This window comes from Penicillium waksmanii, assembly GCF_028829765.1.
Source record: "Penicillium waksmanii strain IBT 27052 chromosome Unknown utg000008l:1.0-5622682.0:1.0-5626561.0, whole genome shotgun sequence".
In the NCBI taxonomy this organism is placed as follows: domain Eukaryota; kingdom Fungi; phylum Ascomycota; class Eurotiomycetes; order Eurotiales; family Aspergillaceae; genus Penicillium; species Penicillium waksmanii.
This window is the reverse complement of record NW_026643254.1, coordinates 2442737-2466115: the sequence shown is the minus strand read 5'-3', so window position 1 is coordinate 2466115 and position 23379 is coordinate 2442737. Positions and strand designations below refer to the sequence as shown.

Genomic DNA, 23379 nt, shown 5'->3' with positions numbered 1-23379 from the left:
TCAATATTCCCAACAATTCAGCACAATGGTCGCACCACACGGCGTCACCGGCATGCTGGGTGAAGGTCAGTCGAGCTATTCGTCATTCATCATCCGCAGCTAACCCGCTTCCCTCCTCCAGATGGCATCCACGTCGATATGCAGCACTTGAAGAGTGGTGAGGTCAAGTAAGTTGGAGTTCCACTGCCCCTATCATTATCATTGATCGAAGAGAAGGATGTTTACTAACCGCTTTTCCAGCCTGGGTACCTCGATGTGAGTCCAAGCTCCAACCAGCTACAACAAGCTCCCTTTAGCTGTCTTCAGCTCCTCCCGACTTCTCATCTAATCAATCGCCTACAGTATGGCCATCAACTTCAAGGACGGAGTCATTCTCGGCGCCGACAGTCGCACAACCACCGGAGCCTACATTGCCAATCGAGTCACCGACAAATTGACACAGGTGCACGACACCATCTGGTGCTGCCGATCTGGGTCGGCGGCTGACACCCAAGCCGTCGCAGACATTGTCTCCTACCACCTCAACATGTACGGAGTGACCAACAACGAAGCCCCCAGCACACAGGTCGCGGCCTCGCTTTTCCAGGAACTGTGCTATGAGAACAAGGATGCCCTGAGGTGAGTGACGCAGACCGCAGGGATGGCACCCTGCCACGCAGTTACGTTGGTGATTCCTATGCTAACCCGGCATAGTGCCGGTATCATCATTGCCGGATATGATCCCCGACACGGTGGCCAGGTGTACTCCATACCGCTGGGAGGATCGCTACACAAGCAGTCGTTCGCGATCGGCGGCTCAGGCTCCACCTACATCTATGGTTATACGGACGCACACTGGCGGGAGCAAATGACCGAGCAAGAGGGAATTGACTTTGTGCGAAGTGCCTTGCAGGAGGCTATTAAGTGGGATGGCAGCTCGGGCGGCGTGATTCGTCTGGTGGTCCTGACCAAGAAGGGAGCAGTGCGACATCTGTACCTGCCGGACAATGGCTACACGGGGCCTGGCGTGACCAATTAATGATGTACTAATAGATGCATATTGTCTGAAATGAATGGATTGGATTGGATTGGATTGGATGGAGTTGAGTGGTAGATCCTCGGCAAGAAGCATTCATTGTAAATGACAGCAATGACAGCACTGACAGCAGTCAGGGCTGACACTTTAAGTTACAGTATTGACTAGTTTCTGTCTAGGACTTCTAGTCCCTCTAGTTCCTCGTCCCCCTACTCCAGGGCTCCTGATCATGTTGATCGCGCCACTTTATACTTCCAATAGTATCGTACTTGATATCTCCACTTACTACCACGGGTGTCCACCCTGAGCTGTCATTGGATAGTAATAGTTGACACCCTCTGGAAGGAGAACCTCGAGATCCTATTAGTTAATTACTTGGGGTAATATACCGAGTGGGCACACAGTCATATCGGTGAGGCTTGATGTGATACGGATCTATCCGGAGCAATGCAGTGTAGTAGACAGTGCAGGCAGTACAGGCTGTACATGCAGTGCAAGGAGAATAAAGTAGTAGAGTAGAGAGAGGAAGAGTAAAAGCCATCTCATGTAGGAGTCCGTATAATTTGGACAGGTCGAATAGTAGTTAGTACTCTAGGATAAGCAAACCACCACCACCACCACCACCAAAGCAGTCCAAACGGGAATCCCCTATCCTTCCACTTCAACTTCCACTTCCCTCCTTCACCTCCCCTCTAACTACTTCACTTCACTTCCCTTTACTTCACTTCACCTTTTTCAACCACTTCACCAATCCATTCATCTCCTTTGGCCATCTGCAATGGCTGGCTCCACCCAACACTGCCAGTGAACAAGCTCCGGTGCGCTGATCACAAAACCTGGAAAATCGCCGGGTCTAGCTTTTCGTCATCCAAGGTAAACCCCCTCCTTTCCTTTTCCTTTCCTTCTCTCCACTTTCTGCTTTCTCTCCTCCTGAATCATCGAGAGTCAACGTCAAACTCAATCTCTTATATAACCACTAATTCATCCCCTCGCAGTTATTGCGACATTGCAACATCCTGGAGACATCCAGCATATCGTGGCATCGTTGACATCTGTGACATCTGTGACATCCCATCGTGATATTGCCACAGAAACCACTGGCCCTTCAACCACTCAACTCCTCCCTTCGGATACTCCACCCATGAATGAGCGCTGTGATCATCCCCCACCACGTGTCGGATCCCATCGATCGCAAGATGCTGGGAGGTTACCAGGACGGATACTCACGTCCTCGGGATGGCTCTAGATCGAGCTCCTCCAACACGACCCCCACCTCGACCGCCCCGCCAACCGTAGGCTCTGCTCGGCTTGCTGCGCAATCCAACGATGTCCCCGCCTACATCAATTCCCAAACTCCCACCTACCATCCTCACTCTCACCCCCAAACCCCAGACTCCCACTTCCCTCCGCCGCCCATGACCTCTCACTCTAGTTATGGGATTCAACCCGACCATCCGTCTGCCTCCAACCCTCAGCATGCCTACGCCCAGCCTCAACCCCAGCCTAGCCATGCCTCAACCGACCAGGACAACGACCACCCTATGACCTCCGGCCCTTCCACCTACGCTCAAAACTCCCCCGAATCCCCGCGTTTACACCCGACTTCCCGCTCCATGCAATCCGTACCTGGCTCCGAAGCCAACTCCCCGAGTCGGATCCGTGTCCAGAGCTTGTCGCACATCCAGAGCCTAGCCAGCGAAGACTTCCTCGCCCAGTCGCAGAGATCACATCTCCCCGGCCATGGACTCCAACCGCGCAAATATGAGATCAGCTCGATGCCCGTCACTGATATCATCGAGATGGTCGCCGGCCTTCTCACCAAAATTACCACCACCAACGATAAACACCACGAGGATATCCATCGCCACATTCCACCTCCCGACGGGACAAGCAATCTCAGTCCACAAGCGACCAGCGTTCTTGCCTTCCACGGCAAAAACGTTCCCAGCATTACCATCCTCAGCTATCTTACCCGCATACATAAATATTGCCCTACTACATACGAGGTTTTCCTCAGTTTGCTGGTCTATTTTGACCGTATGACCGAGCTGGTCAACCAGGACCAGTCACAAATTCGCTGGGAGGGATCCTCGATTGAACCATCCGGATCATCCGACAACCAACATCAACATCAACAACACCAACACACACCGGATCACTCGATAGTAACACCGCCATCATCCACGCGAATGACCGCACAGGACCCAAAGAGTCCCAACTCCTCCATATCACCCGGTTTATATCCCCAAGGCGAAGACGGAAACCTGTCCCACTTTTTCGTCGTCGATAGCTTTAATATTCATCGACTGGTCATCGCAGGCGTGACTTGCGCGAGTAAATTTTTCTCCGACGTGTTCTATACCAATTCCCGATATGCAAAGGTACGTCATTCATCTCCACCCATCTCGGTAAATGTTCAATTCCACGCAAGGGACATCAACTTATTTTTTTTTTTCGGAATCATGCAGGTTGGCGGCCTCCCATTAGTAGAGCTGAATCACCTTGAGCTCCAATTCCTCCTGTTAAACGACTTCCGTCTCGCAATCCCAGTTGAAGAACTGGAGGCCTACGGCACAATGCTAGTAGAATTTTACGCGCGAGAAGTTGTCGCGCAACAAGCCCAGGAGCGCGCGATGGCCATACCAAGAGCCATCAACCCGCCCTCAGATCCACACTCAGAGGCCATGTATATGCGCTCCTCCCGCGATAAACGACAACCAGGTCTAGGGCAAACACCCACCCCGCCCTAGATCAATTGCATCTTATACTGCCCTGCCCTGTCCTTCCGTGTCCTGCAAGCCTTGGATATCTGCTTGACTCGTTTACCATGACACGCTGAGCGTTCATCAAATAAACACTTTGGTTCTACAGGTGGCGTACGGTCAAATAGACCCCTGTCGCCAGCCTTCCATCTCCCATTTTCCTCTTTCCGCCTCCGCCTTCATTTACCCTCTACTTCCACATTGCTTCATTCGTCATGACCTGTATAGACTTTGACTTAGCCGGTGCTGGCTGATCGGGCTCTCATCTCTTCTGCTCACTTCTCTCTCTATTCCCCTTCTTGCACTTTTCCATACATTACACATCTATGGGCTCTTTCTCGTGGGATCCCTGTTTTGACGGTTTATTTATTTTCTTGTTCTCTCCCCTTTCTTCCAAGGTTTACATTTCTTTTCTCTCTCTTATTCGTCATGGTTTGGTGTTGCTGGCGTCTCCTTTTTTCACTCGTTCTTTTTGCATTGTCGCTTGGCGGATTCGTTTTTTTGGTTATAGCCTCGTGAATATAAGATCCCATTCGGATTTTTTTTTCCGTAGCTGTAGGCTACTAATGTGTGGCTTCTGCAGGCCTGTAATAGTACTAGTGCTAGTGCTAGTAGTACGAGAATGTAAAGCTTAATTTGTCTGGCAATATTCCCTGCACTCGTGTTCGTACTAGTACTAGTGAAATATGCGCAGAAACCTCATAAGGTATTGACGTAGACTTCAAGTTCGTCTCTTAATAGCTACCTACTAGGGATAGATGCCGGTATGATACTCAGGTATAATCACTAAACAGCTCGTAAAATCTCAACCATTCCTCGCCACTGGCAAATTCAAGCAACGTTCTTTTCGTATATTGGTCTGGAGAATCCCATGGTCTTATGCCTGCCGGCGGTCCCTGCGCACCTGCCCAGTGTATTGAAAGGTTATTGCTAGTAGTAACTAGCTTGAGCGTCCTCGGAAAATTTGGCGAATTTGTAGACTACTAGTAGTACTAGTAGTACCTATGCAGCTATGTGGACAGGGAGCTCAGGCCGCTTGCGTACCACCTGGGCAGGGCTAGCCTGAGGTATATATCCGACGTCCATGTCAGCCATTTTAGAGTCGGCCTTCTTTACAAGCCCAAATCGCAATACACTCGAGTATTTTTATTTATCACGAATTACTACTGTAAGTTGTTTTACAAAACTGATCTTCGCTTGTTTGAATGGTTGAATGATTGGTCCGGGCTAGATCAGCAGTCGTGGTACCATGTACCGACTTGGTGACCGAACCGCTAGACGCTAGCAAAATTAGATGACTTGAAGAGCAGGTTCCTGGAGCCCAGGGGCAAGCTATGTTTAATCGAATGATTTTGATTTTCCCCCTTGTATACTTTAGCGACACTCGTTATTGTCCTTCTCTCAGAGTCGCTCGGTGGTTATGGAATGCTGTGCTCTAGAAAAATCATTTTAAATTCTTGTAGAACTTGCAACAAGTGATTCTTCGCAGATAAAACAGATGAAGAATGTAATTACTACCCAAAATCACTACTAGTAGGGTTCAATAACTTGTATTTCAAATTTTCCAAGGTTCAAGGCTGATAGCAGCAAGGCAAAGGCTGTTGGCAATGGTAGTCCAATTGGTTCAGCCACATTCCTGGGCGCATTCCACGCATATTTCAATCCGCAGATGTTTTCCGATAGCACTAGTTGGTTGGGCTGGTTACCAACTTGAAAGCTCTCGTTCCAAGGTTCCAAGGCTCTATGGATCACATGCGGTTAGACTTGCTATGCTCTGTTGTATATTTATTTATTCAAAGCTCGGCTTCGGACATTTTCATAATTCATCAATTCAATAAAAAAAGTTTATCGTTCCTCCCGAGATCTGTGGCGTTTTTGGCGTCTTCAAATTCCAAGGTTTCCTCCGATTTCATTCTAAAGTTCAAGTTCTTTTCCATTCTTTACACTTTAATTAGTAGTCAACATGCCTTCACGAAACGAGTTGTTCGCTTTGTCTACCTTGCTTCTTCAGGCAATCGCTCATCCTGCACCTGCTGCACCCGAATCCTTTGACGATCTCAGCCAGAATGGAAACCTTGAGGTGTTTTTCAGTCAGGCCTTTGCCTACCAACCCAGTCAGGCTGCCCATCAATCCAGTGTCATGTATGGAGGTGATCCCGACGACCACTGTGGGGGCGGCGGCCACGGGGGAGGAGGCCACGGAGGAGGTGGAGGCGGATCAGGATCAGGATACCCTGGACCGCCAATTACTGTGACTTCTGATTGGTATTATTGAATATCTCCAAAGCCGGGTCTGTCAATTGCTAACTAAGAAACAGCCCACCTGCGCCTACAACTACCGTGACTATAACTACCGATGATAGTGGCCAGGGTACTGGAACCATCACCGTCACCGTCACCGACACGGTCACTGATACAATTAGTCAATGCACTGCGACAATCACCACCGAAGATGCTGCAGCCGGTACTGTGACTGAGACCGAGACGGAAACAGAAACAGATACTCTCATCTCAAGCATCACCGCATGTACCGCCACAACAACTGACTACACAACCGTCACAACCGATGGCTCAACAATCACCCAAACAGTAACAACCCCCGGTCCAACCAAGACGGAAACATCGACAGTCACCCAAGCCGCTGAGACGGTTACTCTCCCCGGATCCACCGAGACCAAGACCGAGACCAAGACGGACACAAAAACAACCACCAAAACCAGCACCGTGACCAACAATCAAATCGTCACCTCCACTTCAACCAAAACTCAAACGGAGACACTTGAAGTCACGAAGACCGTCACATCCGATGACTGCGGCGAGACCGGCGGCGGCGGCGGTCTTGACTACGGCACTTGCTCCGACCCAACTATCAAGTGGGAGTACGGCTTGGATGGCCGCACAGAGTATTCTTATACCACCAACAACCAGAAGGACTTCACTTTCGGCTCATCGCCTACCATCGGTGCCCCCGAGGATTTGGTCTGCAATCGTCTGAAGAGTCCTTGTAATGCGCCCCAGGCGACTATTGACCAGTGCTACGAGGCGGAGAAGGCTACTGCCGATTTGTCCGGACAGGAGGCTGCGGATGTTTGGAATGACATGATGACTTAGGTGTTGAGAATGCCTATCTAGTTCATATTTGGAATATTTGTATAATAGAATAATTTTTAATTAATTTCTCAGATTGGTTTGGTAATTTCAATCGTAGACCGTCTAGTGCCTCAACCCAACGTCCACAACATCATCCCCATGCTTATAGTTCGGCTTTGCTTCGAACACCGTCGGGTCAATTGCAAGAGAACCAAAACCACCACACTCGCAGAGTGCAGGAGAGTCGTAGGCAAAGCGAGACGCTAGAGAGGAACGATAGAACGAATAACAGAACCTTTCATAAGCAGTATATCTATACCGCAACCTCAGCAGCCTCAGTAGAACATTTCTTAAGGGGGAACATGCATGTGTTATTGATACTATGGAACGAACGCTACTTATTCTTCCGAAACTAAATTGCTGCCTTGTTACTAAGGCCCCAATCACCTGACTATGGGATAACGGCGTTGAGAGCGGAATCCCCCCATTACAATAGGTGTTTAGCTGCATATGGAATTTCCATCAAGTGGAACTGGACAAATAATGATAGGCCTGATCGGGAATATGACTTGGAGCCCTGTGGCATAGCATAATCGGATGCTTTTTAATCTCAAAAGAAAAAAAAAGCCAAAGAGAATAATTTTATTCGCAGATAAATTTGTTGATGAGTATGTACCGGGGTTTATGGATTCAAGTTCTCTCGTAGGTCCTTTCTCATCAGCGCCTCCCACACCTGAAAAACCTCACCATCCAAAGAGGTTGCCTCGGTAAGTGGCACGTCCTTCCATGTGACATAGCCAAGTTTCTCATACCACTCCTGAATACTGAACGGTGGCTCTACCATCCCAACTTTCGACCACAGCCCTCGCCATTCCTCATCGTATGTGTACCGCTTGCTCAAAGCACACAACGTGAGATAACGACAGCGTGGATCACCGTACGGCTTTGTGACTGCCAAATTTTCGAGTAGCTGCACCGCTTTTTTTCCGAGTTTCAGAGCTCGGTGTTCGGGTGATATGAAGAAGGTCTTTAGAGTGAGATCTATCTCGTCGCCCTGTAGTAAACCGGGTTCGAGCATTCCAGATGACGGATCGAGTGATATATGACCTGCACGAATAGGCTTGCTCTCATCCTCAGCATCCGAAATGGTGATCCAGAAAAGCTTTTTAAGGCTCGTGCTTTCTTTCCATGATTGTAGGGTTTGCTGCTCGTAGTCCCAGCCACAGATGGTTCGCTGTCTTTGGAGCTCGAGGAACTCAATCTCCTGATTGAGGTCGATAGGTTCAAGGTGGCATTGTAACGAGTGTTGTTCATTTGCCATGATTGATTGGAAATCTAGAGTCACCCCGCGAGTAAGGAAAGTATCAAGTTGATCAAAGGGTGATGTGGCCGCTAGGCAGACGGATCGGAGGTTAACGTGATTACGGATGCCAGTGGGGGCCAAGCCTAAAAATAGTAGTGAAACCTCAACTTGAATGGTTGGTTGACTATGGCAATTAGTAGTAATAGTGAGCCATTTTAGGCTCGAGGTAGTTATCTACTATTAGGAGGACTAGTACAGCATGGCGCCCACTAGTTAGTAGTATGGCGCCTTGGTACTAGTAGTAATAGTCACCGTATGCCGCCTAAGGTGACTATTAGTTACTACTAACTATGGATTACTACTTCATCATCACATACTTTGCAAACTACTTTTGAACGATTCTTACCTGAAGAATTTAACTATTTTTATCCTATAACCCAAAATGATAATTTCGAGGTTTCGAGACAAATACGAGGGCCATTGAGATTGATCCCTACAAAGGACTACCTCCAGGGCTAGTAGTGCATTACTAGATCAGAAATCAGAACTTATGCAACGCTATACCGCTCCAATCAGTGGATCTCAGGCATCTCTAAAAAAAAAACAATATAAAACACAAAATAATGTATGGCATGAAAGTAGACATCGAACGGGCATAAACTCGTAAGAAACATAAATAAACAGGCTATTCAATGCGTGGTGGGCTCCTCGACTTCTTTCCCATCGGGCTTCGACTAAGACTAGCTCTGCAAATACGTTAGCGGGAATAGAAAGAAGGTAAAAGCGGTTTAACTTACGATCTCCGACGCTCACCCTCCTTACGGAATCCCTCAATAATCTTAGCCATTTCCTTCCGTGAATGACTAGCATCAACCCTCTCCCCACCAAGACTCATGCTAACTTTCTCGTGCGCGCTAGCGCGGAGAAGGCGCTTTTCAAGGAGTTGGCGCATATTCACGCAGACGAAGACGCCACAGTCACTACCGCCATCTTGCTGGGGGGAGTCATTTAATGGCATGAAGCGGATTTGCATGTTGAGGAGAATTCCAAATTTGTGCGTTACTGTGTGCGCTTCCCAGACATTTCCCTGGTAGAGTGAATCGTAATGGAAGGCGATGCGGTCGACGATCGAGATTAGGAGTAAGGACCAGTGGGTTCCGCCTTCGGCTTGGGTGGCGTTGCGGCAGTCGTTGATTGGGAGGAAGACGTGGGAGACGCCGGCGAAGTTGGGGAGGGCGTCTTTGAGGGTGTGTGGGTTTGGAGTTTGGAGAATCATGAATGACATGCTAGGGCGGAGGAGGACGATGTTGGAGGATTTTTGTTTCGCGAGAACTTCGTGCTCTAGGTATCTGGATCCGATATGAGTTGGGGGGGGGCTCCAGGTTAAGGCTGTGTGTGGGCTTGGTCGGTAGAGACTTACTCCTCCCAAAATGAGATAACCTGTGATAGGTTAGCTTCTAGTTTAGACGGATGGTCGTGAGATAACCCACGTTGTCTGTCAGCCAGTCATTTTTTAGAGTCAGCATGTCCTCTCGTGTCACTATCAAAATGTAAGCTTGGTTTACAGAATGCGGTCATCACGATAACCGGCCTTACATCGAACATCATAGTCTGAATACGGCCAAAAATGCTTTCGTCAGTTTCATATGCCACGGACCCTTGCAAGATTGCCTTCGCGACACAACTCACAGCTCAAATAGGCATCATCTGGCGTCAACTAGGAAGAATCAGCAGCCAATCACAGAGGGGATATTCAAGATAAACTCACCATATCACTAAACCGTCCCCGCATTCGCTTATGCAACTTATTTAATCCCCCGTCTAACATGGTGGCTAGACCTGCTCAGTGGTACAATGAGATGAAGGTCATGCAAAAGAAGAGAATAATAAGACCTCAATGAGCAGGATACCGTAGTCGCCACAGACGTCCTGGCGCGCCACACAATCCACAACCACACAAGGACCAAACGCTTCCCCGTTAGGAGAGATCGCAAAGGAATCCGGCACCAGGAAGAACCAAAGGACTGCGGAGCAGCACAGCAAGATCGACAATGACAATCGCTGCTATAAGTAGAATAGAACAATGGGATATAACGGCTCGACAGATATCAAGGTCCCAGGCAGTCGTGCAAAGACCAGTGGCAAAGAGAGCTAGACGAGTATGTTCGTGGCGCTAATTTCGGGAAAAAAAAAGGCAAATGAATTGCGGCGCAGGGCGCGTCGTAGTCAAACCCCAGTTCTTGGTTTCTGCAGTAGGTGGGGCAGTCAACGGGCGCTGCGGATTGGATTGGACGGGGAGGCCGGGTTTCGGGGAACGATGCCGTCAGCCTTATGGTGACAATGAAGGTGGGCGCGCAGTGTAGGACGTAGAGGGGTAAGAAGAGTAACTGAATAAGGTAACGAATATGGGCCTTTTCTTCTGTTAGATATCACACGCCGGAAATCGGAGACAGGGAAGCGGGCGTCGCGCGACTGGTTCAAGATCTATTGCGGTGCGGTTCGGGCTTGGGCTGGGTATGCTCGGAAGTGTTTTGTCACAAGTGGTGGTGCGAGGCCAGAGTGCAGTTATGGACCGAGGGGGGTAATGTCGGAAAGCACAAGGTGTATCGGAGGAGTTATGGGACCCCGTGGGACTGTACAAGATTAAGATTGAGGTTGAAGATCATAGCAAATGCGAACTTGACTGCCCTGGCATTTCCCACCTTCCTCGGGTCACGTCACATGTAGGTCACGTGGGGATCGTTGCCTCTTTGGGAAGGGAAGGCTTCACGTACTTAATTCGTATACGTTTATATATCAACTTCCAGTACTTATAGATGATGTCTACAATAGTCGAATTTACTGTTTACAAGGATGAAGACAAGTGTAACCGAATTCATAAAAGAGGGGTATCTAAAATTACATCCCAAAGCTCCAGTAGATAGTAGATCCATCACGCATACCCTGAGAATACAGGAAAAATGAAGAAATATGGAAAGAAAAGGAAACAAAGAAATATGGCATATGGCCCGCTAAATAGAGAAGGAGAAATAAACCCGGTTCAGGGAAGCAGGGGCTTAATATGCGATGCATGAAAGAGAAGAGGAGTCAGAGGTTCTACTCTGAAGAACTTAAATCATGAGCCAACTTTGGAGAAATGCCTGTTCCAGATCCACCCGACCTGATGCAAGTCATCATCTTGGTTTCGCGCAAGCCATAGCTCACCCTTTTCACCGATGACATCGAAAATGTCACCGGATTCATAGGTGAGATATGGATATCCTGCTTCGCCGCGGCGTTCCCCCTCGTAATGGAATTGCTCGACACTGGCTGCGAGGAACAGCACTCGAGGCGCGCTTGGGTGGTGCTCAACCGGCGGGTGGTTGTCGACATGGTTCTCCTCGTGAGGGTTGTCAGACATAGGCATAGCGGAGGAGAAAAAGCCAGAGTATCGACCAGCTGGAGAGGTTGGTAGATTATGATCACTCGACGAGGCGCTGATCATCTCTGCGAGGAAAGGCGTGTCGAGACTCAGTCTTGGCAGACTTGGGAAGGACTCTGTCTCCACGGGCTTTGGGGCTTGCGCGATACTCGGGGTGGATGATGAATTTGTTATTTGCTGTAAAAGCTGACTGCGGCCGGTCTCTGGTGTTTCCGGGGGTGCTCGGCCGGAAAAGGTGGAATTGGCACGAGTGCGACTAAAGCTGGATTGACTGTCGATTTGAGGGGACTGGAAAAGCTGGCCAACGCCACCATAGTCGTGAGAAACTTTGGGTGAGTCTTCCGTCATCGAGTCGGGACGATGGGTAGAGCTGTTGACGGTAGAAGGTCGGCGGGGGGAATTGACGTTCGTTGAGGGCGTATTGAAGTTGACCAGGTTAACCGCGTCGGCTAGCAAAGATCCATTGCAGATACCTAGCGTGAGGACCTGGGCCTCGGCAAAACCGTGGTCATTGGTCCAATCGCTGAGAATCTTCTGGAAGTCCACGGGGAAGTCCACCGGGAGGCCCTCCACATGAGGCTCTAATTTCCTTTGTAGTGCCATAAGGAATGAAGACTGGAGATGGACAAAGTTCTTGAGGCAGGCTTGCGTGAGCTTCCACGACAGGTTGTAGAGTTGGGGAAGCTCTTCCTTCAAGGTTTCATCAATAGCTTGGAAATGCGCCTCCTGCTCCTTGAGCTTCTTGTCAGGAGTATCGCCACGTTCCTCAAGAACCTTGTAACGCGCGTGGTCAAGTAGTCGCTTCTCGCGCCGCTGCATGGCTCGAAAGGCTTTGGAGTGCATGGCGACTAGTTCTTCGATCGGTTGCCTGACAGCTTTCTGGACGGCTTCGATCTAATCAAATGTTAGTATACCCTGGCTCAGCTTGTTTCGGGTGAATGGACGGTGGAGTAACTGACATGCTCAGTGACGAGTACGGTGCGGATTTCAACGGTCGTCGTCTTGAAGTGACGCCACTTGCTCTCTAATTCGGGATAGCCTGTCTTTGCCACATCGATCATCTCTTCGATCGCTAGGGAAACCTCGAGTAGTTGCTCGGCGAATTGTTCAGCCTGGGAATTGTATAACCCAATATCTGACACGATCACCCGCAACTGTAACATCTTCTCGTCAAATCTACAAGCCATGGCAGCGTAGACTTTGTCATCGAGTATATCGGACAAGCCAACTTGTTGTCGCAGTTTCTCTGTACGGCGTCCAAATGCTTTGGTCAGGTTCGCACGCACATCCGATTCTTTACGGCCGCGCCCGAGGGCTTGATCAAAGAGTTCAATTCGACCCTTCAATTTGTTGAGACGTTCCGTCATCTCGTTTGTCTTTTGAAGAGCTGCGACGAGATTCACGTAGTCGGGATGATCCGTAGGCGTGGACTCCAGGAGAGAAGTTAGGAGAAGAGGGTATTTGAGCACGCGCTGGAAAGGCTTGACGAGTAGCGAGCTCAGATCCCAGGCATCAGTGAGATCGGACGCCCATTCTCGGCATTCATTCAGCCAGATTGTCACATTTTGTTTCTGCTGCATGGTTTCCAGCTTCTTATTCGCAGGATCGCGAGTCTTCAAATTGGTAGCATGGGCCTTTTCCATTTGCGAAAGATGGGCCAAAAATGCTTCACCGACGGAGGTCGATCGGTCCTTCTCGAGATACGACTCGCTGGTACTTGGGTTGGTCAAGCCATCGGGCCCACAGGATCCGGGTCGACCGTTTTGCGTACTGCGCTTGCTGCTCCAGCGCTGTGACTTTGGCATGACGTAAATGCTGCGAGTGGCCTTCTTCAATGTGTCCTGGAAGGCGAAAGAGAACTGCACAACCTGGTCGGAATTGCCGAAAATGATTCGAATGTCATCCTTTGTCAGATCAGAACACGACCCAGCAGTGCCTTTGTAAATGTCGTCGACAACCTTCATATCACGACCGAACTTGTACTCCGTATCGACTAGCTCTTTGATGATGTGGCGCCGCTTCTTCAGTCGCCTTTGTTCTGGGGATGGCGACTTGCGAGCCTCCACGTGAACGCGATGCTCAGACGGAGCTAGCGAAGTAGCTGAAGAGTCTGCTGCTTGCGGAGATTGAGTAGGTTCGAGAGGCCGGAATGAGGAGTCATCGCTACTGCCAGCACTATGGCTGACTCGAAGTGCTGGAGCAATGCTCGTCGGAGGGTAAGCAGAAGAATCGAAGGTCGTGTTAGAGTCAGCAGGCAGCTCTACTGGCCGGCGAGGAATCTCTTCAGGGCCCTTTTGAAGCGACAGACCAAGTCCAGATTGAGCATTACCAGGTTCGCTAGCCTGGGTGGAATACCCCATGCGAGGAGTTGGCATTTCTTCTGGTGAGAATTGCAGATCATCGGTCTGGGGAGTCGCTGCTTCATGCTCCGCCTGGATCTTCAGCCAGTCATACATCGACGGAGAAGCATGTTCCCAATCCTCTGGGCCTCTAAGGCTGGCACCAGGGCGAAATGTGTCATCTACGGGGATTTCTTGATACCCAGGAATGACAACGGGATCCTCCGTCAGAGAGTTCACACGACCATCGGTCCGGAGATCACGTTCATGGGGTCGGTGTTCCTCAGGGACAGGACTTGGGATATTCGTATGTTGAGTTCGTGTTAACTCTTGCAGATAAAGTTGGGTGGCAGCACGCGAGCTCCATCTCCCTTGTCGAGCAAGGCTTGGTGGAGTTGAGAACACCTGTGCGGGTCGAGTTTGCATGGCTTCAAGCGTGTCAGGCCCCATAACGCCAATATCCTGGAACGGGTAGTCCCCAGCTTCATCTGTCTCAGGACTGGACGAGGCTGCGGAGCATGATTGGTTGGTCGACTCAATTTCGTGCTGAGAATTAGGAGCATACATGGTCACTTCATCCCCACTCTCATCGCAAGTCGAGTTTTGGTGGCGGAGAGAAGAAGACCATGAACTCATACTCCACCTATTGTTTGGATGGACAAGAGCTTGAGTTCTGGGATTGATTGTCGATCCCGATGGGTCCTCTGCATTATTTGCGGTGCCCTCAGACTTGGGATAGTTCGAATTGCGAAGCATGATCTGGATCGACTCTTTATCTTCGGTATCAGAAATGCTACAATCAGGCTCATCGCAAGACTCGCTGCCGGAGCTCGGCTCACGAATTTGCATAATATGATCCAAGATGGTTTGATGGGATAAGCTAGGCTGTCGCTCCTGCAACCCAGACTGCGGCTCTGGGTCAAAGGTCGTCACATGGGTGCCACTTGAGTCTGAGGTTGTGGCAGAATGAGGAACGTCGTTCACCATTGGATCCGACGCAATCCGTGGTGCTCGAGACAGCTCGTCCGGAATACCCAGTGTTGGCGAATCCATTGTGGTATGATTAACATCGCTGTCAGGTACATTGTTGGCGGTGTTGAGATGAAGTTGGGGGACAGTATGAGGCTCATTTTCGGAAGCACCAGGTGGTGCGGCCGTCTCAGTTACAACCGTTGTCGACATTTCAAATGGTTGTGCGGTGGTTGTTGTCGCTGTATCAGGAGTCGTAACTTCGTCTTCGGCTGGTGAATCGACTTCTCCGCGGGCAGCGTCTCTTTCCCAGGCGCGACGTCGAAGCTCCACGGCAGCTTCTTCCTTCCGTTCATTCTCTTGAACAGTGCGATTTATTGCTTGCTGGATTCGTTGTCGACGTGTCTCGAAATCAACGTTACCCAGTTCTGGTAAGGGACGACCTCTAGAGCGGGGAGGGCGGGCCTCGGTATCACGTTCCGAGGATTTTTGGAAACTGGAGACTCTTTCCCCAACTTTGGATCGTGGAGAATTTGGTATACCATGTGAAACAGGTTGTCGGGGGCGTGAGCTGCGCAATGGCGGTGACTTTTTGGGAGGCGGTGCAGCGATGTATGCTTGGAGAAGCTGGTTCCGTTCGGGTACCTGGCTACGGGTCCGGCCAATCGTCAGGTCCCGGCGCCCACGAGCCGTCATCGCAAACGAAGCGGGTCCATCGGCCGCCATGCGGGTTGGGCTACTATCTTTAGAAGACGGTTTAGGAAGACGACTGGTGCCCTTCGGGGCCAGAGGAATGCCTGTCGATCGGCTGCTGAAAGTCGGATTTAAAGTCGGATTATTAGGGCCGGAACCAGTACTGAGGCGGCGCGAGGAGACTGGAATGCGGGACCTGGAATTTGGACTTCCAGGACTGCCAGGGCTATCTGGCGATCCATAGCCAGCTTTGGCCAGCTGCAAGGGTGTGGCGACTGCCATGTCAGGATCCCAAGGGTCCGTAAGGGATTGGGGTTCACGCGGCGTGCTTCCCACCAAGTCACTTCGCACTCTGCGATGACTGCTGGTCTTACTTGCTCCTGGCTGAACTGCTTCGAGAGAAGAAGCTTGTCCAAGATACCAAGCAGTTGGAGTGAGGGGAGAAAGTGCAGATGGCGGGTTTGACTGGTCGAGGAACGCTGGGTTCGGGCTTGGGAGACTGCCGTCAGAACCTCGTCGTTTCAAGTGTGCAGGAAGACCGAATCCCAAATTATTCAATTCAGTATTCACCGACAGCAATTCACCAAACAGCGGTCGTCGCGGGTATGATTTCGGGATTCGTTGGAAGAGAGGTGGAGGAACGACTTCTGCTGCATCGAGTTGTCCAGGCACGAATCTCTCTTCCTCGGAATATTGATGGGTGGAGTTGAGCAGAGGTTTTGGATGGCGGGTGATTGAGCCGTGCGGAGGAGAATCACGAAGGGTTCGACGTCGAGGAAAGGTCTGATGACGTTCAGAGCCGTCGGCACTACCGGCAGGGCTTGCAGTTCGTGATGTGGTTCGAGAGATAGAGGGTAGAGGGAGGACGTTGTCCGATGTGTTGTTGAACTTGTTAATCAGATCTTTGAAGGAGGATTGTCGCGATTGACGGGGCCTCAGGGAGGAGGCCGCAGATAATGCATTTGGTACGGGACCACCCAATGTTGGCGAATCAGATACGGAACGATATTCTGACCGTCTCTGGCGCGAAGGATCAAGGACGTTTGTCGGCAGTGGAGACACCCGATCATTCAGGTCGCCATAGCCCGATGCCATACCATCGTTCGCACCCGCGGTTGCATCGCCAAAATTGCTTGTCACATGAGGATCCTCCGTTGTCAATCGGTCTTGTTGTCGGTAGAAGTCGTCTGGGTCGGGGGAATCACGGCCAGATGGGTGGTGGTGTGAGTGATCTGGTTGGCCGCTTGACAGCAAGTGGTTTGCGGTGGCCGCGCGGGTCTGCCAGTCGAGGCCTGATCGAAGAGGAGAGGTATACGTGGAGTGAGGAAAGGTTGTCATCGGTGAGACCTCAAAAGTTGAGGAGCCATGGGGATCGTCTGGGGATTGGCTGAAGGATGGAGCGGATGATTGTCGCCCAAACGGAGGTGGCTGGCGATTCCGGGAGCCAAATGGTTGTTCAGGACCACTGCCAGACATCTTGCATGCTTTAGGCCGACCGACGTGGACTGGCGGACGGCCTCTCGGCGGGGAGTGGGTTGGAACTGATGCGATGCGCTGTTCCGGGATAGAGGCCCGACGTGGATGTCGCAGATTTGGGGGATGGGAGGGGAGGGACTCAGGCGACAAAACAATGCTGGGGTGGTGCACCCCGATTCAGCAGCATATTTGAGACACACAGAAGCACCAGTAAGCGAAGTTGAGGTCAGTCAAGGGTGTTTGCCGACGAGAGATGGAAGGACGACGAGCTCGGCCTGGACCGTGAAGCACTTGGAACGGGAAGCGTTGGAGGGAGTGATCGGCTGTGTGAAGAGCGCTGGGGACATTAGCGTAGGGTGACGAATGGGAAGAGTCGAAACAATTAGTGGCCCTGACGTTTGTCCCCAGTCAGAAGCTCGGGCTGTGATAGGCAGCTGGGAGGGGGGGGCCGGGGGGGATCCGTCTGCGCCAGGATGATAGTGCGCTGCAGAAAGATTCAGAATGCCGGCCAGATTGCTAGCTTGAGCGAGAAGGGTAGAGGATAGGATGTAGACTGCAGAATGCAGACTGCAGTGGTGATCAGGGAAAAAAAAAGGCTGGAAGAGGGGGATGTGATAGAGTCGAGTCGGAGATTGGAGAGCCGACAAAGCGGAGAAGGCGCTAGCATCGAGGCGATCGTCACAGAGTGAGACTCTTTGTTCTATCAGCACCGTAGTATAGTACAGAGTATAGTTATACAAAACGTAGTATAGTAATAGCAATGGTAATAATAGTAATAAATTATTCATTTTCAAAGTATTACTATACACACGGTATCATTTCCATACTCTATGCTCTACTCTATACTCTACTATACTCTACTATACTCTACTATACTCTACTATGTCTATACTATACCATCTCGGTTCATCCAGGCACAGGCACAGAACCAAAGCAAACGTGGATTGCGCAGTGGAGACGCAATGGCAATCGAATGGGCCAGACCGCCGGTTCCGTGGGTGGTCGCTTTAATTTCCGTTTGATTTGATTTTATTTCATAGTTTTTATTTTATTTTATTTTAACTTATTTTTACTTATTTTTACTTATTTTTTAAGTCCCCATTTGATTCCCAATTTCCATACCCATACAAAATATATGACTGAATTAGTCATAGTGAATACTTCGAGCAGCAGTAGCATTGGTGGTAGCAATTGCAGTTACCCGTGGCCATAACTCCCGCCACCACAGTCCTCCCTCCAGCACCCGCAATCCACGTGTCACCACATCCGCCCTGCTCTTGCCACGCCCTCTCCTCTCCCCTCCACCGCGACGCGTATCCTCCCATCGCCAACTAGACTATCTATGAAACCGGTTCTCTCCATTCCCTCTTCCCATCCCCCATGAACTCGTAAAAACTCCTCATGGCCAAAAAGCGAAAGAGACCCGGCCACCGGCCCACTTCTCAGCCTCAAACATGTATCAGCTCCTCCCGCCGTTTCAACCCTGCTGCACGAAACCCCCCCCCATCCAACCCACCCCGTCATCTCGCTGTACTACCGAGATGTCTTCACCCTGCGCCAATATTTACTACGCCGCTTGCCCCTTTCCTCCAAACTTCGCCGACGCCGTATCGCCTCTCTAGGTGTTGTTGCTTCCGACCCGGCAGCCACTAATGATCCCATCTCCCATCCATTGGTTGATCTACTCGATACCACACTGGTCGGCGTGTTAAAGCAGCCCTCGCCGAAACTCGCCTCCGAACGCCAACAGGCCTATTGCGCCTTCACCCAGTCCCAATCGCGCTCCATTCTCGTGGGCACGGACACTGGACCGGTCGCCCCCCCAATCTGAGGTATCTCCGCAGAAGATGCGACAAATCAATCAAATCTCCAGAACATGAGATAAGGAGCTTCGTGCTAACCAGCTTCGAATTGCAGCTCGTTGACTATGTGATATCAAACATCTTCGGAGATCAATCTTCTTATCGCGGTCCGCAGCATGTGCTGGCGCATGGCTTCCAACACGCGAGCGAGAATTCGGTCGATAGTGGTATTCCTGGTGTAGCCATCCAATTCCCTAACCGAAATGTACAGGCATTGAAGCAGACGCCATGGGCGGATGTTCTGGGACTGCTGGGTCAGAATGGGGAGGAAATTATGATTCATCTCCTACTTGACTGTGGTATCTTTGTTCCTTTGGATGCGTCAAAGGGCATTTTTTATCAACTAAGCGGTATGATTGGACTGCCAAGAACAAAGGAATGCACTCATTGCTTACCGACTGACATCTTCCACAGGAGTCCCATTATCGGGCTTGGAGAAAATCCACAATTTGACTTCAACGGCCAATAAACCAACGGCAGTTCTCGGGTCGCCGAAAATCAAGCATCAAGGTCTCGGTGGTCGCGTCAAGAGACGTTCCCCAAATACCATCATCTTCCCCCGTCGCCGTGTTCTTTATTGTAGACTAGCCGGTGGCTCAAAGCAGAAGTTACCCTTTGGGCTTGGAAGCAGTCGTATGTTTATTCTCAGCGCCCTGACCGGCTTTGGTCTCATTATTTTCCAGATGTTCTCAATCGCTTCTCATCCTTGGAATCGACCAATGAGACGATCCATTTCATGAAATACCTTTTCCCTCGACAGTTCGGCTTGGACAATGTCCTCGCCGTCTCGGCCGACCGCAGTAACAACAACCAAACACAGAGTCACGAGTTCCGTGAAAATGAAATTTCCAAACGCGACGATCACCGATACCATCGGCTGTCGGACCCTGCGCAGGATCGCACGCCGGCAATTACCAGAGATCAACTATCTACAAAACTTCCTAAGCGCCTCCGAGGCCAAGTTCTAGCGTTGACTCAAAAACTCCGAGTCCGCCACGCTCGATGTTCGTATGGTGCGCTGCTTCAGCACTATTGTCCGGCTGATGTGAGTTCTCACGGCTCATTTTTGACAATTGCCTGGCTAACACTGAATAAGTCAAATGGACCTTGGAGACTTCCTGCCTGCCCTGAGAATAAAGAACCGGCGTCTTCTACAGAAGAGGCCTTGGTTACACAACCTCAGTCTAAATCACCGGCGACGACTAAACTTTCTCTCAAACCTGAGCCCAATAATTTGACATTGCATCCCCGCGACACGATTGGTCCGAAGAATCAGGAGGAGAAACAAAATCATCAGTCACTGCAGCGGCCCAGATCCAGTGTTACAGACTATGCGACCCCTGCCGCAGCTGTCTCAGCCTTCTGTCGGGCTGTGCTGCAGAAGCTATTGCCTAGACAGTTCTTCGGAGATGGAGTTGAAGGCGAGACAAATCGCCGCATTATGCTGAAACATGTTGATTCGTTTATCAAGATGCGTCGATATGAGAATATCAGCCTGCATTCCGTATGCAAGAACATCAAGGTCACCACAATCCCCTGGCTGATACCACCCAACCTGCAAGACCAATATGCCGAGACCAAGCGAAAGATTTCCCTGTCGGATTTTCAGAAACGCACAGAGCTACTGCATGAGTTTGTGTACTATGTCTTCGACTCGATCGTCATTCCCCTCATTCGCACCAACTTCTACGTCACGGAATCTCAAACCCACCGTAACCGACTTTTCTTTTTTCGCCATGATGTTTGGCGGAATTTGAGTGAACAGCCGTTGGCAGATCTCAAATCAAAGACTTTTCAGAAAATAGACCCAGAACCAGGCCCAGGTCAGCAAAGAAAACAATATCTTGGATATGGGTCGCTTCGCCTACTCCCAAAATCAACGGGTGTGCGGCCGATCCTTAATTTGGGAAAGAAGGTCCTCCGGGAGTACATCAAAAATGGGAAGAAAAGGGCGTATTTCGTTTCCATCAACAGAACTATTACTCCGATATCCAATATGTTGATGTACGAGCGCCAGCGAGATCCCAAAAAGGTCGGGTCTTCTCTGATATCTATGGGCGACTTGCATCCGCGCCTAAGGGCTTTCAAAGACGGCCTTGATAGTCGTTCGCCCACCTTGCACACCAGATCCACCGCCTTGCCCAAGTTGTATTTTGTGAAATTGGATATCCAAGCCTGTTTCGACAACATTCCTCAGAAGCGGCTTCTACGTCTCATCACAGATTTGGTCACAGAGGAATCCTATCGGATCACCAAGCATGTTGAAATCAAGCCGTCGGTAAATGGAGCCCAGGGTAAACCATTTCGTAAATGGGTAGGCCGTGCCGCACCTCTAAAGCAACAACAACATCTGCCCGATTATCTTGCCAGTGTGAATCAAATTCAAAAGCCAAACACAGTCTACGTCGATGACACGGAACAAAAGGTCCAAGATGCTGACTGGCTCTTGAATCTCCTGGATCAACATGTTCAAAACAACCTGGTCAAGATCGGCAAAGAGTACTTTCGACAGCGAAACGGCATTCCCCAAGGCTCCGTTTTGTCCAGTTTACTTTGCAATTTCTTTCTAGCCGACCTGGAACACAATTCTCTAGAATTTCTGCAGCCCGCAAACTCCCTCCTCATGCGATTCGTCGACGACTTCCTACTCGTCACTACGGATGTCAACCAAGCAACGCGATTCCTACACACCATGCTACACGGCCACCCATCCTACGGCGTCGTAGTCAATCCATCCAAAAGCCTAGTCAATTTCACAGCATCAGTGGGCGGCACACACATCCCCCGTCTGGAAGGATCAACCCGATTCCCATACCTGGGCTGTTTAATCGACACACATACGCTAGAAATCCACCAAGACCAAGACCGCGCTCTGGAAGGCGGCGATCTCGCCGCCACCGCCCTTTCAAACTCCTTAACCGTCGAGACTAGCGCTCTACCGGGCCACACTTTAAGACGGAAGGTCCTCGCTTCTTTCCGTCAGCAGATGCATCCCATGTTCATCGACGACAGGCATAATTCCCGCGCTGTCGTTCTTGGAAATCTATACTCGCGGTTTGTCACTGTCGCGATGAAAATGTACCGCTACATGAAATCTCTACAAGGTCGGTCTCATCCCAAACCGCCCATCATCATCCAGACCATTCACACCCTCATGCTCCGGGCGTTTGCGATCATCGAGGAGCACCGCTCGTCCTCCGGGCCAGGGCGAACGCCAACCGCGACTGCCACTGCCACTGCCACTGCCACTGCGACACTGTCCTGTTTTGTGAAATTCTCACATGTGAGGTTCCTGGCGGCGTCGGCTTTCCGCTTTGTGTTGAAGCGGAAGCAGACGCGATATGGGGCGGTGTTGCAGTGGTTGGACGTGCAGTGGAGGGATTCGAGGCCGATTACGGATCGTGAGGCTGTGAATATGGGACTTGTTGTTCAGAAAGGGAATGCTCTGTTTGAAAACTGGCGCTTTTAGGGGGGTGGGTTCAAGCTGCATGCCAGGTCAAGGCCATGAAATTTAAGTAGATCATAATGAAATAATGCTTGTACTAATACTATTCAACAACATGAATCCAACATTCGAACTTGAATCTCGCGTGCATTTCCAAGATTCTACCTAGTACAAGCAGCCCTGTAGCAATGTCTTCAGGGCTTGTATATACACGTGGTGAGGTATTTACCGCATAATTTAGCACTCAAGGCTGAGACCTCTCGGAATGTCAGACTCTGTCAGAAGAGCTGCCAAATGCATGTCTCTGTGCCCGATGCCATCCCTACCTATATCACGTGATGCTGGCCAGAACGTTCTGCCGGGCTGGCAGGACGCAGTGATTATTGATTTTGATTCATCCCTTTCTCATTGTACATCATGCAGATGCCCAGGTGATCTGGTGCAGCTGCCAGTTTGTTTGAACTATACCGTGGTCACGATGGTAGTTGCTTAGGGTGACTGTCTGCTAAATATAGGGCAATATATATTCAATTTAGATGCGGTCTAATCCGGTTGCGGATCTTCTCCGACTCCTGCTAGTACCTAGGTACTGTTTTATTGATGCAAGTAGCGAGGAGACCTCCGCTATTTGAAGCATGGCGTTTCTTCAGCTATCTACTTCATACTAGTACTACGGAGTACTACTACTAGCAGTAGTAGTGCCAGTGGTATCTGAAAACAACTTGAAATTGTCTTGGGGCGTATCCAATGGAAGACCCTGTGGAAGAAGTGGGCTGGAGACTCTAGTACTGCTACTAGTAACTAGTGCCAGTGGACGAGATATCCCGAGGATATCTTCCAATGAGAGAGTCCCCCTGGTCAGGTCCGTACCATCAGCAGGCAGACCGCGGATCAACCGGCAATGGACAAGCACCCGAGTGGATGGTGCTTCTTCAACCTCTTGGATTGCTGGGGAATTCCGATCGAACTCCAGGGCTTGAATTCCTTGAGGATGCATCGAATTA

General features: G+C 50.3%; 7 protein-coding genes across 7 annotated transcripts; 4 read left to right on the top strand and 3 right to left on the bottom strand.

Moving 5' to 3' along the window:
• Positions 1 to 25: 25 nt before the first annotated feature.
• Positions 26 to 1018, top strand: pre3 (proteasome core particle subunit beta 1; the record flags this gene model as incomplete). Its single annotated transcript, XM_057268449.1, has 5 exons — positions 26 to 65; positions 122 to 167; positions 241 to 255; positions 343 to 618; positions 694 to 1018. The coding sequence occupies 5 exons, from the start codon at positions 26 to 28 to the stop codon at positions 1016 to 1018; spliced, it is 702 nt and encodes a 233-aa protein (XP_057119126.1).
• Positions 1019 to 2211: 1193 nt separating this feature from the next.
• N7481_009229 (putative cyclin-dependent protein kinase complex component) lies at positions 2212 to 3765 on the top strand (the record flags this gene model as incomplete). The annotated part of the gene is made up of 2 exons (XM_057268448.1): positions 2212 to 3396; positions 3484 to 3765. The coding sequence occupies 2 exons, from the start codon at positions 2212 to 2214 to the stop codon at positions 3763 to 3765; spliced, it is 1467 nt and encodes a 488-aa protein (XP_057119125.1).
• A 1975-nt stretch (positions 3766 to 5740) lies between these two features.
• Positions 5741 to 6888, top strand: N7481_009228 (uncharacterized protein; the record flags this gene model as incomplete). Its single annotated transcript, XM_057268447.1, has 2 exons — positions 5741 to 6042; positions 6096 to 6888. The coding sequence occupies 2 exons, from the start codon at positions 5741 to 5743 to the stop codon at positions 6886 to 6888; spliced, it is 1095 nt and encodes a 364-aa protein (XP_057119124.1).
• Positions 6889 to 7549: 661 nt separating this feature from the next.
• N7481_009227 (uncharacterized protein) lies at positions 7550 to 8188 on the bottom strand (the record flags this gene model as incomplete). Its single annotated transcript, XM_057268446.1, has 1 exon — positions 7550 to 8188. The coding sequence occupies one exon, from the start codon at positions 8186 to 8188 to the stop codon at positions 7550 to 7552; it is 639 nt and encodes a 212-aa protein (XP_057119123.1).
• Positions 8189 to 8855: 667 nt separating this feature from the next.
• N7481_009226 (Ulp1 protease family protein) lies at positions 8856 to 9998 on the bottom strand (the record flags this gene model as incomplete). The annotated part of the gene is made up of 4 exons (XM_057268445.1): positions 8856 to 8916; positions 8968 to 9519; positions 9591 to 9610; positions 9939 to 9998. The coding sequence occupies 4 exons, from the start codon at positions 9996 to 9998 to the stop codon at positions 8856 to 8858; spliced, it is 693 nt and encodes a 230-aa protein (XP_057119122.1).
• Positions 9999 to 11285: 1287 nt separating this feature from the next.
• Positions 11286 to 17068, bottom strand: N7481_009225 (putative Rho guanyl nucleotide exchange factor; the record flags this gene model as incomplete). The annotated part of the gene is made up of 2 exons (XM_057268444.1): positions 11286 to 12485; positions 12551 to 17068. The coding sequence occupies 2 exons, from the start codon at positions 17066 to 17068 to the stop codon at positions 11286 to 11288; spliced, it is 5718 nt and encodes a 1905-aa protein (XP_057119121.1).
• Positions 17069 to 18448: 1380 nt separating this feature from the next.
• N7481_009224 (telomerase reverse transcriptase) lies at positions 18449 to 22399 on the top strand (the record flags this gene model as incomplete). Its single annotated transcript, XM_057268443.1, has 6 exons — positions 18449 to 18456; positions 18515 to 18881; positions 18986 to 19280; positions 19345 to 19563; positions 19614 to 19975; positions 20027 to 22399. The coding sequence occupies 6 exons, from the start codon at positions 18449 to 18451 to the stop codon at positions 22397 to 22399; spliced, it is 3624 nt and encodes a 1207-aa protein (XP_057119120.1).
• Positions 22400 to 23379: the final 980 nt, after the last annotated feature.